Consider the following 18768-nt stretch of genomic DNA (forward strand, 5'->3'; position numbering starts at 1 on the left):
TTATTTCTTTTTCAATCTTTCTCTCTCAACTTCTTCATTTTCTTCCATGTTTGTTCAGACGGATCATCATGGATCCTCAGACACCAAAGTCGCATCGCCGTCGACGTAGCTCGATGTCATCGGGCCAGCCCTCGTCCCAACCTAATACGCCAGAAAGAAGGTCGACAGTGAAGAAGTGGAAAGAAGGAATTCCGGTTTTTGAAACTGGTCAGCATCCAGAATCCAGTCTCCCATTTTCGTTCGGCGTTGAATTTGAGCTTCAGCTCCGTGTAAAGAATGGTACTGGGCTGGATATTGGCAACTACCCTGCTGCAGAAGCGTCCTTTTCGGTTATGCGGCGTTATAACTTCAGTCTTCTTGAGTCCATCGCCGAGATACTGACGCAAGAGGGAATGGATGCTGTGAGGCATGATATGTCGAGCGACGACCCGCTGGATTATTCGAAATGGAACGTTGTGCTCGATGGATCCCTTTCCAAAGCCCATATGAAAGATGGCTACTGTGAGTTCCAGTTCCATGAAGGAGATACGTTTCCATCTAATAATATTGTGATACAGATCTAGTCGAGATTGTTACTCCGGTCATACTTGGCGATGACCAATGGGCTTCGAAGATCGACAAATTTTGGGCCGTTCTGCTCTCAAAATTCCAAGTATTACTGGACACTACCAGCGGTACACATATCCACATCTCATGGGCACACGGCCATCACTCAATGGATGAGCTTCGGAAGATATCAAAAGCAATAGTGTTCTAGGAGCCTGCTACTGCCCGATGTTGCCCCCCTTCCCGGCAAGATAAAGCCACGCCATTCTGCCTCAGCAATCTGAAGTCGCCTATCCTGAATGACATTTTCAGGCAGCATGGACCAGTGCGCGCTCTGCCTTTCATATTCAATATGATCGACCAAACCCCCCGTGACGAACTCATTCGTTTAGTTTGTCCTGATAAATACCGCGCATGGAATCTTCTGCCAGCGAGAGAAGGGAAGGCTGGCTCGATTGAATTTCGCCGTCCACCGGGTGTATCCACTGCCAAAAAAGCCAAGCATTGGATCGCGTTTACAATGTCATTTATCTACTTGGCAATTCGAGCGAATCCTTCTCACCTATCATCCAGAGTAGATGAGAGCATCGACCTGGACGCTATACGCCATCCAGACTTTTTGGAGGATTTACTTCGTTGCGCAAGACAGTTGGATGTATTTGCCCACCTGGATCCACGATTGATTCAGGTAGATGATGTGAGCAGACTTCACATCACGATGGCACAACCGGAGAGTGTGGCGTGGCTGAGAAGCCTCAATTTAGGTTACAACCTGGAGAACTTTCGTTGAATTGACCATGGCTGCTAGGTAATTGGCGGCGCTAAGAAACCTTGGAATGGTATAGCTACATACCTAGATAGATAAGCAGATAGATTATATCAGTCTACTGACTCAATGCTTAATGATTCACGTACATGTACACAGATGCGGTGGCTGGCGTTTGCCCGTTTGCTGGGCGGAAGTTTGCTGGAGTGGCTTCAATCATTGTTCATTGTGGTAATTTCTTCCGTTTGGCACGTGAACGTACATATATTTAGGTGACTCGATTCACCCACCCCATTCCCTCCTCGCATCTGCACCCTTCAAAAAAAAAAATCCTTCCAGAGACGCTTTTTTCAACTAACAATCACAACATCTCGGGCCAACCCCAAAGGGTGCTTCATCTAGGGCGCATCTATAATGGATTTCCTTGCGGCCTGTGAAGATCTTGCTGCCAACGTTGCAGCATTTGACTTTGTTGACGATCCCTCCGATGTCTCTGAATCCGATCGGTCAATGTGGCAGGCTCTCTTTGATCTCTCCTCCGACGAAGCTGTCGAAGCCATTCGAAACTGGAGGGCTGACTTCGCTCGCCCGACGCTCTCGCAGGCAGCATGGCTCATGGTCAAAGATGCCAAAACCGCTGAGGGATTCAACAAAGAGTCATACGAATATAGCATATTCAAAGAACAAGAGTCTCGCAAGAAATCACGCGAATCAAGCAGTGGCACAGTGGCCGCGAACGGGGGTGCGCAGTATCTTCTCAAGCTAGAAGTGGAAGCTACCAACACGGAAATACTCTACCGACTACCCAAGAAACCGAAAATTCTCACAGGCCTCGACGATGACGGTAACACAACCAAATTCTGCTTGTTATCCGGTACAGAGAAGTCCGAGCTCTTGAAGGGTCCGCCGAAAACACGCCAGCCAACCTTCATCCGCGTATCCATTGCACAGAAGGCTCTATCTTCAACATCTCTCTATCCAACACTTGGATTTGACACCACTATGCCGCAGTTTCGACCTGCCAATTCGCCTTTGCCTCCTCCGTTAGCTCGACCAGGACAAGACGAGTATCCAGTCTGGTACTTTTTTTATGGCACTCTTGCCGATGCCGACATCCTCTCACGCATCATAGGCCTTGGCAAAAAGGACGGAGAAACTCAGGTCGAATACAAACGAGCCCGCATTCACCGCGGTAAACTCTCTACATGGGGGGGAAAGTATCTGGCTTTAGTAGATGCGGACGAAGATTCCACGGTGGACGGATGTGCCTATCAGGTGAAGGACCAGAATCAAGAGGATTCGCTCCGGGTGTATGAGACAGGAAAATATGAGGTGGTCCGGTGCACCATGGAATTGTTGGAGGGAGATGGGGGTTTCCTTCAGGGACTCACTTTCAGGCTCGCCTAGTCGTATGCTCTCGGCCACCTACCTCGACATACAGAGTAAATGCGGCTCTACCCTCCCTTATCTCATTCTAGAGTTTGTGCCTGGTATGAAGCCTGCCAGCAAAGGTTGTTTTTTTTTGTGGGAATTGGGAATGGCTGTGAAGGTCATAATAGCGCCTTCACACAAGGTTTCGGGATTGAAATCGTTGTATACGGCAGCAGAAAACCCAGCACAGAGTATTTAGACAATCCATAAAGCAAGCACATGGCCAGAAGACCTTCATTCAAACATCTCATTCGTGGATCTACCTCCTACTACATGTGACGGTACCTACCTGTACAGAATCCATCCGACCTTAAGATGTGTGCACCTAGAAGTATCTGCTACTCCGCCTCCTAGATTGATACCTCCTACTACTGCCTACCTAGGCGGTAAGTCTCGTCCCCACGTCCAGTACTATGTAGTAGATATAATCTCTACTACCTAGTACTTATTGGTATCAGGTAGTAGGTCTAGTAGGCAGCAGTACCTGCAGATATCTAAATGTGGCGTATGTCGCTTGAAGATGGGAGGTGAATATGAGGCCCATTCACTCCAACATTTTCCCAGATTTCTGTGCGTTCTATGATCAATGCAAAGATCAGCCCCTCTGACAATAATTATTAAAAAGAAAAGAGATACCTAGGTAGTAAGTTTACTAAGATTAATGGCATTTTCTACCATTGTAAGAGGAAAGATCTCTCGCCGATTATGTGTTTTTTCGCGGCAGGCTCGTCGCAGCGCCCCAGAATTGGTTCCTCCAATAAGAGCAAAACCGTCCCACCATTTGGTGTCGGCTTCACACTAGCCGCAGAACTTCCCCAGATTTAGAACCGCCACCCAAATTCTGCGATCGCGATACCGCAGCCCCTCAATTATTTTCACATCTTCAACTCTCGCCTTGCTTCTCTGCTCTCTTTTCTCCATATCTTCACACATCACCACCACCTTCGCCATGCCTCGAAAATTCTCAATCCCAACCTCCTCCTCCAACCTCTCCCTCTCCTCCTCGCCAACCGGCACTCCCATCACACCGACCTTCAGCTCCACGCCGTCAGGCCTCTCATTCGCAACTTCGGCACCAACAACTCCCTCTCCCTTTCCACGCCTCGATCTCCCCTCTTCAATATGCGATCCCTCGATACCGTTCCCTCGCCTCATCGTCTTCGATCTCGACTACACGCTCTGGTCGTTTTGGGTCGATACACATGTCACGCCTCCGCTGAAGATCAACCCTGCGCATACCGGCGCAACAGACCGCACGGGCGAGGAATTCGAGTTCTACAGCGACGTTCCCGAGATCCTCGCCGTTTTGCCATATCTCAACCATCCCAACAAGATCAAGCTGGGCGTCGCATCGCGCACCAGCGCCCCTGCTTTAGCCCGCGAACTGCTCAAGGGAATCCACATCCCACCTACGGCGTCGTTTGCAGAGGATGACGGCAATAACAAGAAGGCGGCGGGGAGGAAGAAGGTTTCGATCGATGTGTTTGACGGTGGACTGGAGATATACCCGGGGAGCAAAATCAAGCACTTTGAGGCCCTGCAGAAGCGGACGGGGATCCGGTTTGAGGATATGCTGTTTTTCGATGACGAGCCGAGGAATAGGGAGACGGAGAGGTTGGGACTGACGATGAAGCTGGTCCCGGATGGCGTGTCGTGGGAGGAGATTGGCAAGGGGATCGAGCTGTGGAGGAGCAGAAGGTTTCCGCAACAACAAAGGCATAAAGATGGAGAACAGGCATAGACGACAGCATACAGGTAGAGACTTTGTTTTTTTTTTTTTTTTTTTTTTTTTCAGCACATAGAGCGTGTCTTGGATACACCGCAGAATTAGATATTCAGGACCCATTTAGAGCAAGATACAGCATTGAGCAATCAGGTAAAGATTCATAGACAATGATATCCATAAAACAGATCCTATAAGCATTATTCATGCCATGTCCGTATATATAAAGCAAAAATATAAGCACAACTATTCTCCGAAGATATTTGGTATATTCCAAGTCCAATTATATTCCCAACCCGGACAAAATACTCCAATTTCCAAATCTCATCTCTCGTTCTTATCTCGTCCAATTTCTCCTCCTCTTCTCCAGTTAGCAAACAGAATCACCAATGCGAAATAAAACATCTCCCGGTACCCTTTCCCAACAATATATAACTCGAAAAATTGACGCGGGAGTATGGAGAAAGAGGCATTCTGTATATGCAATAAATCCAATGGCTCTAACCATATATAGAAAAAGAAATTAATGAAACAGGGTATGATATGCATTTTCGCCGTTTGTTTTTTGTATTATGTGGTCGTTTTTATGCAGCGGCGGTGGCAGCAGCCATGGGAGTGACCTCAGTCGCCTTGGTATCAGCCTTTTCGTCAATCTTCAGCTTCTCGATGGCTTCGGCGGGTCCGTCGGTCTGGGTAGCATCGTCAAGGGTGTCTTCCGATGTCTGGGTGCCCTCAGAAGCGTCGTTGATCGTCGTGGCGGCGGTGATCGTGGTGGTGGCAGCTGAGCTCTCCGTGGCAGTCGACTCGTCTGAAGATTTCTCGGCCGGGCCGAAAGTCCTGGGCAGCGAGCAGATGATTTCTCGTTTCGTCTTGCCGTTCTCCGCGCCGAGACGGACACACGCCAGTCTGTCCTCGCCCGGCACGTCCTCCCAGAGCAGCGGCCCGCTGGGGAACGAGTTGTATCCCTTCTCCCACCGGATGACGCCGTCCCACGCGGGGTCGGGGATTCCCAGCTGGCCAAACGTGTAGTCGAGCTCGCCGCCGTACTTCTTGGGGATGTTTCTGGGTTCGATGAAGGCCTCGAGGGTGGGCTTGACCTCGTGGGGCGCAAGCACGAAGATCTTGGAAACCGTGATGGGGTCAAACCAGCGCTTAACCCAGCCCCAGACGGTGCTGAAGAAGATGGGCGCGCCAATGATGAAGATGCGGTCAAGTGTCTCCGGATAATGCGCCGTGGCCAGCTGCGAGGCGGCCTGCATGTGGCCTTTGAGGTTCCAGAACTGCTTGAGGCCGACACCGGAGATGTCGACAATGTTGGTGCTCATGGTGACGGGCACGTCGGCGTGGTCGCGATCCGTCAGCTGCGTGCAAAAGGGTTGGTTGAAGCGCGTCAGGTTCTCGTAGAGGGCGAAGAGACGCAGCAGGCCGGGAGCGGTCTTGCCATCCGTCTTGGCCTGTGAAAAGGTGCTGTTGGCGCCCTGCTTCTCATAGTTGGCGATAGTTTTGGAGTCGAGTTGGCGGATCTCGAAGACGTAAAGGGGGATGCCGCGGCGGTCACGGCGGCCGGTCCATTGGGGATACTATATAATGACATATGGTCAGTATACACTCTTGAATAAATCAAGATTTCAAGATATCAGAAGACTCACCAAGCGCCGGCTCTGCTCGTACGCATCCAGCTCAATGGTCCGGTACAGCGTGTCGATGTTGTTCGCCGCCCGCCATTCCTCGGTGTCCTTGAACTGGCCAAACGCATCCTCCACAACCCACCGTCTCGCGCGCAGATACCGCAACAACGTCTGGTCATCGTGAGACGCCGGAGGGCCAGGACGCCACAGGCCCTTTTCCTGTAGCAGCGCCTTGAACCGCTCCAGTGCCTCCTCCTGCTGAGCAGTCAGATGGCCCAAGTGACCGTGCGGAAACATCCCCGCCTGTTGGCTGGCAGTCGAGCCCGAGGACAGAACTCGGCCCGCGGGGGCGGAACCTTCATAATCGGTCGTCATGATAAGTCTTTTGGTTCGGGTTCTCTATTCCACCACGTCGAGAAAGAAAGAAAGCAGGAGTCACAAGAGACAAACAATGTAACCCGACCGAAAGGCTATATGTAGATACGCGCTGTTGGCTGCACAATAGGAGCGAATGTGGTAATCTCGGTTCCGGAAGTAAGAAAAAAAAAGAAAAAAATCACAAAAAATAGCGTTTTCTGAGTGAGGATCCTAGTTCCAGCGCCCAGGCCAAAGACAAAGTCCGCAAGGCACACCCAACAAGGCGGTTAAAAGGGGGGCTGACGGAGTACAAGAAGAAAAAGCCAGCGCCTTATTAGTCCACAGCTGCGAGGATTCAGACTGCAGAAGAGCAGCTGTCCGGATGGTTAAATGGGTGTGTGTGTGTGGAGAAGGCCAAGAAGACAGATCCAAGTGACGGCAACGGCACCTTCGGAGGCCGATAGGATGCCGTGCTAGGAGGATCGGGCAGGGGAAAAGGGGGGCGGTTGGTTGGCAGCCGTGCGTTCCAAGGGCGAATAAAACCTGTCTCGTGCCCAATGACTAGATTACGAGACACCGGGCGGTTGTCATGATGCGAAGAGACGGCGATGCTTACACTTGGGCCGACTTTTACAAAGCGCCGGGCGGGAAGGGGTCTGGTGTTTGTTATATCATCGCGCATGCGGCGATGACCAGGATGGAATTAGAATTACTGGCGATTACTAAGAGCACTAATCCCAAAATCCAGATCCCAACATGTTGGTAAACTCCAAAAGATTCCGACTAGGCGCGAGGTTTGTGAGCGCTTCCGTAAGGGACCCTCTCCGTGTCCGTGGCGGCGAACCTGTGACGGCAATGACAGCCATGTGGGCTTACAGTATTTATTTCCTTTCTCATCGCCGGCGGTCCATGTGCAAATACTATACGGTTATACGTTTTATACTATGTAATATACTATATATATCCCGGCGCCGTGGTTGTGCGGAAGCCTCGGAAGGAAGCAAATTTCCGGCTCGCCCGACCAGCTGCTTATCGATCGATCACAGAACTTGGCCCAGCAAGCCGGTTATGGGCCATGCAACTCAATCTGGGGGGATCAATCAAGTTGCTGGAGATGCCGCAACTGCCACGGCAATTTCAAACCTAAAATCCGTGTCAGACCGGAGCCACGAGCCACGAGGGGAGGCGAACAATTGCTGCCATTAAGCTCTCGGAAGGCCGTCCATCTGACCTCCGTCATCTCCATGTGTCCAGATTACATGTAAATGCCATTGGTTCAAGGACTCTCGTAGCGGCAAGCCCGCCAAGTGTGGCCTAATCCCATGGACGCCAGTTGTCTGTCAGCCGGGACAAAGAGGAGGAGAAGAGCGTCCGAGCTTATGGCTTGTTCGGAAGAGGCAGATATGATGTACTGGACAAAGCTAGAGTCATGCAGCTCCAGAGATCTTCTTGCTCAAATCCCAGCAAATCGCGTCAACGGCTCTAGGGTAAGTGGGATGAATTCCAGTGCTCTTTTTGTCAGCAAGGCGTCTTTGGCGCTGTTCTTGGAGGTTCGCCGATTTGCCACAGCTCTCGCCCGCCGAGGTTTGAAATATGACGTTGTGTCAAAGGATTTGCTCTTTGGCCATTAACCCAATATAGGGCATTTAGGGGTCTCATCAATTTGCCCTCCAGTGATGAGCAGCAGCTGATTCGCATCCGGCTGCAAGCAAGGCACGTGTCCATCCTGGGATGAATGTGTTGCCCCTGCTGCAGCGCTCATTTGGATACAACTGTGAGAGGATATCCGGCTTTCTGCGGTTTCTTTCTTCTCTCTCTATTCATCTTCTCGTTCCCCTTCATGTCGCACAGAAAGAAAAACAGCGATCTGAGATGCTAACCCAATGGGGTCGTGACAGGACCAACTTACTGTAGCCTTTCAAACTGTCTCGAATGGCATGAACCTGCTCTCCTGGTCTCCCACGCTAAACAACGCCCCCCTTCGATCCCTTGGTCTAGCCCTGTCAAAAGAATCCCATTCACTAGCTGCTCCGTACTTTGTGCAAAGTTTAACAGATGCAGATAAGATGGCGCAGAAGACCCCCAATCAGGCTTCAACATTTGCTTCTCTCAACTGACAACCCCTCGGTAGCGCAATGCACTCAATGCCACACCCATCCCTTTGTCTCCCGACTTCTTTCCCCGTCTTTTTGTCAAATCGACCGAGCAAAGAGACCTATCTCCCCCCACTGTGACTGAACGGCACCCTGCATAGCCGTCGGTCCGATCATACACCGGGCAGATGAGAGGAAGCTGGCCTATGAGTTGACAGCCAACTTAGCGTCGATCCGCCGTAGCGCTTCCGTGGGTTAACGGCACTCGGCTGCTCTGGTTTAGCGTGTGGGAGAGAGACCAGATCGGGGCGGGTGCATCTGGAGGCCGTTGAGTGAGTGGGTTTTTGAGTGCTAGAGCTGGATGAGGGCATTGGTGATGCCACTGCTGCTGCTGCATGTCCTCGGAGCGCTGAACAAACATGTAGTTGACAGTTTCAATGTTCTTTGGTGAGTCGTACGAGTGGTAAGACCAAGTCTAAGAGAAAAGCACAAAGAGACATAGTCTGATATTGTTCAATGCTCCATGTAAGCTTGCCTTTCACTAGCAATGCACTGCGCCATGGGGCTCGGCCAAAGGGGGGGAATTCCATCATCTTCATTGGCCACGCAGCTGACGAAGGAATCTCTGTGAGAGGCGCCTTGGGGGCTTTTTCTCTCTTTGTTCCTTGGAGTGTTCCTTAGAATGCTTACAGTAGCATCGCGTATCTGATCGGAGAATCTATTTAGAGATTTGCCTTTTATCACCCGACCGGTCTTTTTATGGAGAGGTATTTGCCAGCCAGCACTCAAGATTAATCGTGATAAACAGCAGATATCAGGAGAGCCAGCAGTAACAACAGAACACTGGGAAAAAATAATGATAGCACATGGTATTGACAGCTGTGCTAGTATTGTAGCAGCCGCGGAACAAGAACTAGGGGGCGCTTAGGCCTGAAGGGTAAAAAGGTTGATTTGATTCGATGACTCTAAAGAGCCAGCAGAAAGGTGGGATGGCCGCTCCCGAGTGATAGCATCATAGCCTACATGCACGGCGTACCATCGTTCGTTTATCGTTTATCCCATCTCCCTGACCCTGATTCTATCCATCTTCTCTTGCCTATTCCGTGTTTGCTCTTGTGACTGCTCATTCTCTTCTTCATCATCGGTCTTCAAGACTTCCGTGTCGCTGTTGATTTGTCCCGAGTTACTTGTGTTTGTCTGATCCAAAGATTGCCCCGTAGAAGCGCCTTTGCCCCCCCGTCCCCCTTGTCTTTTCGTCTCCCCTGACCATTCCAACTAATTACCTGACTTGGACAGAAACCAACCCGCAAGTGATCTTAGCACCTGGGGCTAAGCAGACGCCACACCCCGCGACAATCATCTTGTATCGAATCTGCAAAAGCATCTGCTACATAAGACTCCCAACGTCTAGCTGTCTGGACAAAACAAAACAAGACAATTTTTTAGAATACAGCGAGATCTTCGCTCTCTCCCATCTCCCCGCCTCTCCGGGCGTCACAGCATGCGGCGGCCAAGATGACCTCGAAAAGGCCGCAATGCTGGGAGTGTCAACGCCGCGATTCGCCGTGCGACGGCAGGATTCCGATCTGCGGCAACTGCAGCGACGCCGGCATGGTCTGTCCTGGCTACAACAACGCCAGGCCGCTCACGTGGCTGCCCACGGGCAAAGTATCGCGGCTTCAGAAGCAAAAGGTCAAGAGCCGAAGCGCGGCGCCAGCGACAAACAGGCGCTTCAAGCAGAGCCCAGCAGCTTTGACGGCTCGAGCATCGTCGACGCCGGAACGGGGCGCCTCGGCTTCGGTGGCGAGCACGCCGCCGAGGGCGCGGAGAAGGAAGGGCAGCAGCAGCACTAACAGCAATACTATCAAGGATGGTAAAGCCAAAGCCAACAGCAGCATTAGCGACACCAACGGTCCCAATACTAGCAGCAGCGGCAGCGATCGGAGCAGCGATGCCGGCACCATCTCGGAGGCGTCTCCGGGCGACTCGACCTCGAGCCTGGTGGCGGCCACCAAGAAGACGGGCATTCGCAGCGACGATGGCCATCGCGAGGACCGGAACGAGGATGGATTGCTCAAGGAAAAGGACTCGCAGCTTCAGCTCGTTGCCAGCAGGGCGCAATTCGGCTCTGCCAGCAGTTCCAGTTCCAGGCAAATCCATGTGGCGCACATCCCGCCAGATCTGCGGCCAGAGCAGTGGGATTTCGTAGATGCGATCCAATACTGTACGTTGCCATTTCTACTATTTAACTTTGCATTTTGTCTTCAATTTCTCCCTCTTCTAGCTTAACCCAGGCCTTGCCACTGGCCGATGACCCCTGCTGCCCTCTTGTACATCATTATTGTGTATCCCCGTATAAGTCTCGCTGTTGTCTGACATCGAAGCTTGCTTTCAGATAACAATCTGCTACTGCCAAAGATGCGTGCAAGGCAGATTGTCCAGAATCCCGCCTGGGGAGGCGAGCTGAGCGGTGAAGCTCTCCAATCTCTCACGGCCGCAAACCGCCACTGCATTCTAGCTATAGCCGTTGGGTACCGCATCATGTGCGTGTCCATCATCCACGGCTTGGATCTGGAGCCGTCGACTTCGGGCCCGGCGTCTCACCTATGGCAGGAATTCTACCGCCACATCGGCAAATCTATCCGGGCCCTCAACGATGAGATTCAACAAAGCTACCCGGGGAACGTCTTCAACATATTCTCCAGCATGGCCCACTTGATGAGCGCAGAGGTGAGACCTAGAGAGAGGGTCCTTGACTTGACTTGACGATGATGAACTGACTGCTTATGTTTGCTTACCTTTAGGTTCTCGTCTCTAATTCGTTGTCATGGCGCCTTCACGCCGATGGCTACCTTATGTTGATCAAACATTGCGGGGGGCTAAGGAAGCTGATGGACTCGTCCACCACACCGTTGTTGATGCAGAGCTTTGTCATGTAAGTTAATCCGCCTGATATCGACGAGTTTCATGCTAACCATTCGGTTTCACTCAGTGGCATCACCGTCTTCAACACCACCAGCCCTAGCCACTCGCAGATGGTCGATGCCTGCAACTTTGACGTTGACGATGTCATGGCCCTATATGAAATCGGCAGCACCCCGTTATTCTACTGTCCCGCGCCCCTGTTTAGAGAAATATTCCTCATCAACCGCCTCAGGCTAGATGCTGCAGTTTCCGACGGCTCCTCTGAGCCTAGTCTCTGTGATATACTTCAGCGAGTCGACATGTATTCCGTCCCGCTCATGAACGACTCCATAGACGAGACGAAAGCCAACGCTCTGCTCTTCATCTCGCTTCTTTTCAAATCCTCAGTGGCTGTCTTTGCCGCCCTGACGTTACCTTGTACCTCGCAGTGCTCATCTTCCAGGCCGTGTGCAGACTTACAAAAGGTTCACCGAGCCAACCTCTTCCATCTTCTCGATACTACGGCCGAATTCCTACCGCTGCTTGATCATATCCTGTGGCCTGTGGTAGTGGCTGGCACTGCCGCCGCGACAGGAACCGTCGAAAACCAGATGCTGGTGGAAATGTACCTGCTGAATGGCGTGCGAGATCCCTTCACTGGGGGCTGTACCGGCGCTGCGTTGGCGACAATGAGGAAGTTCTGGGCCTCGGGCAAGACGGAGTGGGATGAGTGCTTTGATCAGCCACATGCGTGGATGATATAACATTTACAAGCAGTTCAACCCCAACTACGGCTACTTATATCGAGATTGAACGGATGGCTTCGACAGTTGAGGCTTAACAGATGCTCACGATACCTGTACTCAACGATGACATTGACGTTTACTTTGATTGATAGAAATACGTTTTTTCACCTGGCTATACCGGTGTTTCCAACTCACAAGATATAGTTTCCCGAAATCATCTACATCCAGCCAAGGGGCTTGTTGCATTTTACGGACAAACAAAAAAGAGGAGAAACTCGAAAGAAAAGAAATTATAATAATATGTCCATAAGAATCATTAGAGTGTTCTTCATTCTATTCGAAAACTTGAAAGGGGAGCGGAATATTTGCAGCAGATGCGGCTGATTACGACTTAATGCGAGCGTGGCGGCCGATCTGTTTTTTTTTTTTTTTTTTTTGTTCATTTCTTTGTTATTAGTAAAGGAAAAGCGCGTTTTGATGGGAAATATCTGGTCTTCGCATGTACACGTTCTGCACTTAGACAACGTCGCATATTATAATGAGAATCGTCTAAAGGATGAAACCTTTCATGTCACGATACGACGTTTGACAATCACAATAACCTTGAAGAATGAAATCCCTCCCATGATGGTATAAAAGCCGCTGCTATACTCTGCTCCCTAAACCATATACCCGTATTTTTCCTCCCGCATTCCATGCCGTCCATCAAAAAAACAAACAAATCCGTCGTGTTCCCTCTTGGCGTTTATGTACTCCATTTCAGTGTCCTAGCTCTTCTTCTCGCCCTCATCCAAGTCTTCTCCAGACGGTCCGCTGCGCTTCAAACCTTCCAGGTCTTTGTCGGTGTCCGCACCCTCGCCCTGAGTCTGGGTTACTGTTCCGTCAACGCTCTTGATGCTGCTGGCCCTGCTTATGTCTGCACTGAGAGGGCTTTGTTGCCGCAATCCAAGATCTGGAGGATTTGGATTATCTGTCCCTTTCCAATCCGCCGCCTTAGTTTGCGGCACTGGTTCGCCCTCTTTGGGCTCGACAACCTCCTCTTCCGCCTTGGGCTCGCCACTGTCGGCGAATCTCCACACGACCGACATGCGGTCAAAAGCTCTTATTCCCTTTCTGCTGGATCCTTTGACTCCATCCATGGCATCCCATTCGATTTCAAAGACGCCGTTGCTGTCAGCCTTGCCTTGCTTCTCAGGGCCATTCCCCTCGAAAAACACATTGAACCACACATAAGCAACGGCCGTGACCATTGTCAATCCCATCGATTTGTGGGTTCTATTTCGCCGTTCAACGGCAATGTTGACATCGCTGTTGGGGATGCGGATGGGCTCTTTCGGCTTGAAGATGACGGCCATGCCACCAGGCTCGGCTTCATCGAGGCTCTCCGTGCGGACTTCGGACGGGGAGGAGGCTGTCGGCGAGGTTGGTTCTGCAGTGAGCAAGGCTCGGAACTTGTCGATTTTGGAGTGCGACCCAGGCGGTGATACCCTTTCTATCAGCTTGGCGCTCTTTCGTCGCAACAGCTGCTCTATCGACGATTCTGAAGGCTGCGGCGAGGGTGAGGGAGGAGGGTCGAAAGCCAAGGAATCCTTCTTCTTGGACTCATCACTCGATTCTTTCTTCTTGAGCTCGTCGCTCGAATCCTTCTTCTTGGAATCATTGTTGGTTGCGTCCGCAAACTCCACCGCTTCAGGGACCTTGTCTTTTTGGGTTGAGTAACCCGCAAGATCCCATATTATCTCAGACAGACCACCGCCTTCGGGCGCATCTCCTTCGACCACGACCCTTTCGTCTTTTGTGAAACTGTGTACAGTCTCAATCTTCTTGCCTTCATCTGCAAAGGCGTCGACATCCATCTTCACGCCGTTGCGCAGTCCCCATACGTGGATCTCTACGATCTCGACCGGACGATCTGTGTATTTCTTCCCGCCCTTTGTCCAGCGGTCAACGTAGCCAATCCACCGCAGTTGCGAGGGAATCGACACGCCGGCGCCAAATTGAGGCCTCATGCGACGCTGAGTGAAGCGCGTCAGAGCATCTTCCGCCTTCCAGCCTTCCTCTGCAATGAGGTAACTGCAGCTGGCAGTGCCACTTCTGCCTTTGCCCGCCTTGCAGTGAACCACCACGACCCTCTTCTTGTTCCTCTCGGGCTTGGCTGGCTCCGAAAGAGTCTTTGAAACAGCCTCGATATTCTCTTCATTCGGCGGATAGGAAGACTGCGACTGGGGCTTCTTGTCGTTCTCCGCGTGCGCATCAGATGCCTCCCCACCATGAAGCCAATTCCGCATGCTTGCCATGATCAAGGGAATCAGCCTAAATGGCGGGGGATGATGGTCGGGCCATGGATAGTGCCATATCCGATTGTAGACGGCTTCGTCTGGGTATCCCGTCCCCTCGGCGCGGAATTCCCAAATCGCCCAGTCTTCGCCGTGTTTTGAGTCGAGAAAACTAACAAGCTGGTCGAGAGGAGTTCGGTAGGCTATCTGAGGGTACGTCTGCGAAGGACCGGATCTGGGATATGCACAGCCATGGTTAGAGGCTTTGTCGAAGATGAATGACGCTTTAAGCTGGACACGATGGATCGTGTTCACTCACGTTGCAATGATAAAGTCCGTCACATAGCAAAGGTCCAGCCCAGCCTCTGGATGCCGCGCGCGCGGACCTGCAACAATCTGCCGCAGTAACGAGGCCATGATCGTGTGTGTGTTGGAAGAAAGAGGCTGGGAAGAGAAGAGAAGGCTGAGAAGAAGCTGGTCGGAGGCCGTAGAGACTCGGGCAGCGTTTCTTTGAGGCTCTGTCCCCGTGAGACGGATGGTCAAATCCACTGCCGATCAATGCAAAAACAACATCAAATGGAAAGGAAACAATAGCTAGAGTCGTGACGTTGTGGCGATGCAAGGCCCAAAGCTTGTGTCAGGCTGCTGCATTGTGATCACCCAAACACCAGACAAGAATCGACCTCAGCCCGAATTCAATTGCTGACACTACTGTACAGTGGAGGCCCCGCGCACATGGCGATAGGGATAGTGGCGTTACTTCAGTGGGTTCTGGTGCCTGTACCATGGCGGCTAGCGAGCATCTCAGGCGACGTCATCAGCTGGACTGCTGCCCCACGATAGCAACTCAGCTCAAGCTGTTAGTGCCACAGTAGCGTCACCAGAATGGATGACATCAAGACTGGCAATGACATCAACATCAGCATTCACGTTAAGAAAAAAAAAGTGAAGCAATTCGCGATACAATATACTATAGAAGATAGTGCTAAAACCAGAACACCACATCACAGTGTGATATTGACTTGCAATTGACATCTCCAAGCTTAGACGTCTTCCTCTGAGCTCTTCAGCTTTTTGACAAGGGATCCAAACACACACGTAGTAGTATTTTGATACTCTGTAATGTCGAGAGCTTGACTCAACATCAGCTTCCACAACCGCCATTAGAAAATTCCCACCGCGCGCCAATTCCATGTCCCGCTCCTACGTCCATGTTGTCCATCCAGATATACCCAGGAGAAGCAATTCGCTGCACCGGTTCCCAATAACTACCCGTAGGCGGTGGAGATTCACCGCCCAGTTGGCCGACCATAGTTCCAATACTCGAAAGGAAATGCTGTAAGATACTCGACTCCAGTTGAGCAAAGGTCCAGCATTGCAAGTTTGCGGAAATCAAGTTTCGTCGAGACCCAAAAGTCGCAAGCGGCAAGCGAGCCTTGGCCAAAGTAACGCGACCAGTTGCCCCAAGTGGGTTGCTGGTTCGCCCGTAAAAGGAACGAAATAGTACCAGGATTACCAAATTCCAATTCCATTAACTATACAAGCCCCGCACATAGCATGCTCAAGGCTCTTCGCTCTGTTATCCGAGTTTGTCGCCGTGCACATGTAAAAAAGATGCGTTTGTTGTTTATGACGTCTTCTTGGCAGGGCCAGCGCCAACGTACTTGCTCACCTCCGTAACATCGTGGAACTTGATGGTAATGCCCTTGATAACGTCCCAGGCTTGCTTGAGCTGAGGTGGGGTTCCCTGGGCTCCGACAAAGTGATCGGCCCGCGCGTTGACGTGGGCAAAGGCCGACTGGACGTGGCTGCTCTGGGCGTAGCGAGCTCGGACGAAGACGGTATACAGGCCAAGCAAAATCCACGACCTACGCTGGAAAAGGATGGCTGAGAGCAACACTCGAACCCACAGGGCAATCTCGAGGTAGGCGACAACGGTCATAGAGAAGTCGTAGTACTCCTTGACAAAGTTTCCGATCTTATCGGCCAACGGGTTGCTAACCTTGGGTCGAGAGACGCCATCGGCAGCAACTGGAGGGGGGCTGAAGACAGGGATCAGGTTGGCGCGAGAGTAGGTGGCCACATGGAAGATGGAGTAGACAGAATAAGGGAGCAGGGCGAGGGGGTACTGGGGAGAGAAGAGCCAGACGAGGGCCATGACTAGTGAACTGTTAGTCGAGAAATACAGTACCCCACGCAAGCAGCGCGACGAGTCTAGGTGGGCATCTGGGCTTACCCAGGTACTGGACGTTCTCGTCAGCAAGGAGGCCGAGGGTACCATTAGGCGCTTTGGTTCCGGTCTTTGCACGAGCTCGCTGCGTCTTGTAGACAACGATTCCATAAGTCAGAGCGGCGGCGGCAAATGATGTCCGGTATGAGAACTGTGCCATGCGGCTATAGTAGTTCATGAACAGCCATGAAAGGGCGTATCGGGAGGTGGTAAGGATAAGAGTCAGGTGCCTGAGATGGACGAAATGTCAGTCGTGTGTCTCATGTCATGTTGTGGTTCTACCAATAGTTTTCCCTCCCCCTAGTCCACGCTGTATCCCCCCTGTGATGTATGAAAATTCTTGCTCGTCGTCATCGTCGGGTATCAGCGGAACGCGTGGAAGAGGCCAGGCATGGTCCGAAGGCGGGATAGGGTCGAGGTAGAGCTTGAAGTAAGGCTCTTTCAGGGACTGGTAGGAAGCTTACCCGACAAACCAGGCGACTATGGAAACAAAAGGATTCGGGTTAGCAAATATGCACGTGCAAACTCGGCACAAAGGGAAAAAAAACATTCGAGTCTGAAGAACATACACTGAAGCGTCTGAGCTAGAGCCAAGAAGCGCTCCTGTAGCGGGAGATTCGCGTTTGGCGGAGGAGGAGCCATAGTGTCGTATGAATTGCTGTCGCCAGCTGAGGGGGTCGTGACGTTAGGCAAACGGCAGCGATGACGATGAAGCTTCAAGATGGCGCTCAAGAAGCTGGTTTGCTAGTGATGAGGGGTAGCTTCGGAAGAGCCAAACAAAGGCGAGATGCTGGGCAACGATGCGGGACAAGATGTTTTCGAGGTCGAATTAACCGTGTGTGATGTACGAGCGCAGTAGAACAAGCAGAAGAACAGACTGATGCAGTTGGAAGAAGATGAAGCAGATGGGAAGAAAAGAAAACGGAGGGAAGAAGAAGGAAGCCAGCTTGTTTGGCTAGTGGCTGGTGTGGAGTTCTATTGGCTTCCAAGGTGGCAGAAGAAAAATAAATAAGTGGATGCCGTCACTGATAGTGGTCTGAACACGTTCTTGGATCTTTGATATCAGCTGTGATGGATTGAGGCCAGCTTTCATTATGACTTGAAGCTGGTTTTGCTGCCTGGTGAGCTCTTTTTGCTTGTTTCTTTATCTCTTTGCAAGGCCACGAGTGCAGCTAGAGCTGAGCATGTGCTTCGTTGGTTGATGGAAATGACGCTGTCTTATGACCCAAAGGCTGAGATTAGTCATCTTAAATCATTCATATCGATTTATTTCGCTTGGATTTCATCTGATCTTTAGCCTACCTACTACAAGACGCCCTTTCTCATGCTTCTCTTCAATTTTGTATTGATGCGTCTCGATATTCATCAACATCTGCATCATCTTGCATGTGAATGTGAATGATAATTTCCACCCGGCCAGCATTCCAAGGGACTCACTAGCACGGGTTAATGCTCCGATCTGCCGGCTATGATGAGTGATGACGACAAGAGGAGACGTAGCCAATGACGAATGGCACAATCTGGGGTTTCCTTTTGGCCACCTAAACTCTGGAGCTGTTTTCGTTCTCCCGTCGACTAACTGCTAGTCCATCCCCACGCCCCCAAGCCTAAAGCTCCAGATCGTCGTCTGCTAACAAGATGCCATGGAAACCTCAGCTCGTGGCATGTGGGATGAACATGGAAGAGCACCCCGATTAAGCCGAAATTTGCGGCAGCTCCAGGGTCGAAAATCATAGCGAAAGAGTATTATAGCCTTTGAGCTGGCCGAAGAAAGATAATAATGGAAGATGAATGCCCTTGATCTAGGGAATATTAGAAGTGTCCAGCGACTTCAAATCCGGCATAGTAAGATGCTGAGAAAATACCCGCCTGCTTCTACGTGTATTCTCGCGACTACTATTTAGAGATCTCTTTAGGTAACATCAGTCTGCTAATATAAAAAAAATATGAGACAAGGAGTTAAGGCTGAGTAGCTCATAACTACTCTTTATGCTTATATTGATGACATCAATGAAGATGCCACCACTGTAACTCATGATGGAACGATACGAATATGGCCACCGCACTT

The 18768-nt window shown here is 51.1% G+C and overlaps 7 protein-coding genes across 7 annotated transcripts; 4 read left to right on the forward strand and 3 right to left on the reverse strand.

Annotated features, from left to right (window-relative positions):
• Window positions 1–68: 68 nt before the first annotated feature.
• Window positions 69–1336, forward strand: M431DRAFT_484241 (hypothetical protein; the record flags this gene model as incomplete). The annotated part of the gene is made up of 3 exons (XM_024916188.1): window positions 69–501; window positions 558–674; window positions 939–1336. The coding sequence occupies 3 exons, from the start codon at window positions 69–71 to the stop codon at window positions 1334–1336; spliced, it is 948 nt and encodes a 315-aa protein (XP_024771849.1).
• A 300-nt stretch (window positions 1337–1636) lies between these two features.
• On the forward strand, window positions 1637–3000 carry M431DRAFT_510367 (hypothetical protein). The gene has a single exon (XM_024919457.1). It carries the CDS (start codon window positions 1727–1729, stop codon window positions 2717–2719), a length of 993 nt encoding a protein of 330 aa, XP_024771850.1. The 5' UTR covers window positions 1637–1726; the 3' UTR covers window positions 2720–3000.
• Window positions 3001–3481: 481 nt separating this feature from the next.
• Window positions 3482–4531, forward strand: M431DRAFT_510368 (hypothetical protein). The gene has a single exon (XM_024919458.1). The coding sequence runs from the start codon at window positions 3693–3695 to the stop codon at window positions 4482–4484; it is 792 nt and encodes a 263-aa protein (XP_024771851.1). The 5' UTR covers window positions 3482–3692; the 3' UTR covers window positions 4485–4531.
• Window positions 4532–5050: 519 nt separating this feature from the next.
• On the reverse strand, window positions 5051–6469 carry M431DRAFT_7626 (hypothetical protein; the record flags this gene model as incomplete). Its single annotated transcript, XM_024922442.1, has 2 exons — window positions 5051–6046; window positions 6116–6469. 2 exons carry the CDS (start codon window positions 6467–6469, stop codon window positions 5051–5053), a joined length of 1350 nt encoding a protein of 449 aa, XP_024771852.1.
• A 3208-nt stretch (window positions 6470–9677) lies between these two features.
• M431DRAFT_510372 (hypothetical protein) lies at window positions 9678–12631 on the forward strand. Its single transcript, XM_024919459.1, has 5 exons — window positions 9678–9760; window positions 9841–10768; window positions 10940–11274; window positions 11349–11479; window positions 11537–12631. The coding sequence occupies exons 2-5, from the start codon at window positions 10060–10062 to the stop codon at window positions 12210–12212; spliced, it is 1851 nt and encodes a 616-aa protein (XP_024771853.1). The 5' UTR covers window positions 9678–9760; window positions 9841–10059; the 3' UTR covers window positions 12213–12631.
• Window positions 12632–12877: 246 nt separating this feature from the next.
• Window positions 12878–15238, reverse strand: M431DRAFT_510373 (hypothetical protein). The gene is made up of 2 exons (XM_024919460.1): window positions 14790–15238; window positions 12878–14705 (listed from the first exon to the last, which is right to left on the reverse strand). Exons 1-2 carry the CDS (start codon window positions 14885–14887, stop codon window positions 12962–12964), a joined length of 1842 nt encoding a protein of 613 aa, XP_024771854.1. The 5' UTR covers window positions 14888–15238; the 3' UTR covers window positions 12878–12961.
• An 859-nt stretch (window positions 15239–16097) lies between these two features.
• M431DRAFT_91373 (hypothetical protein) lies at window positions 16098–17342 on the reverse strand (the record flags this gene model as incomplete). The annotated part of the gene is made up of 4 exons (XM_024924257.1): window positions 16098–16630; window positions 16707–16930; window positions 17165–17180; window positions 17270–17342. 4 exons carry the CDS (start codon window positions 17340–17342, stop codon window positions 16098–16100), a joined length of 846 nt encoding a protein of 281 aa, XP_024771855.1.
• Window positions 17343–18768: the final 1426 nt, after the last annotated feature.

The sequence above is a fragment of the Trichoderma harzianum genome (assembly GCF_003025095.1).
Source record: "Trichoderma harzianum CBS 226.95 unplaced genomic scaffold M431scaffold_10, whole genome shotgun sequence".
NCBI lineage: Eukaryota > Fungi > Ascomycota > Sordariomycetes > Hypocreales > Hypocreaceae > Trichoderma > Trichoderma harzianum.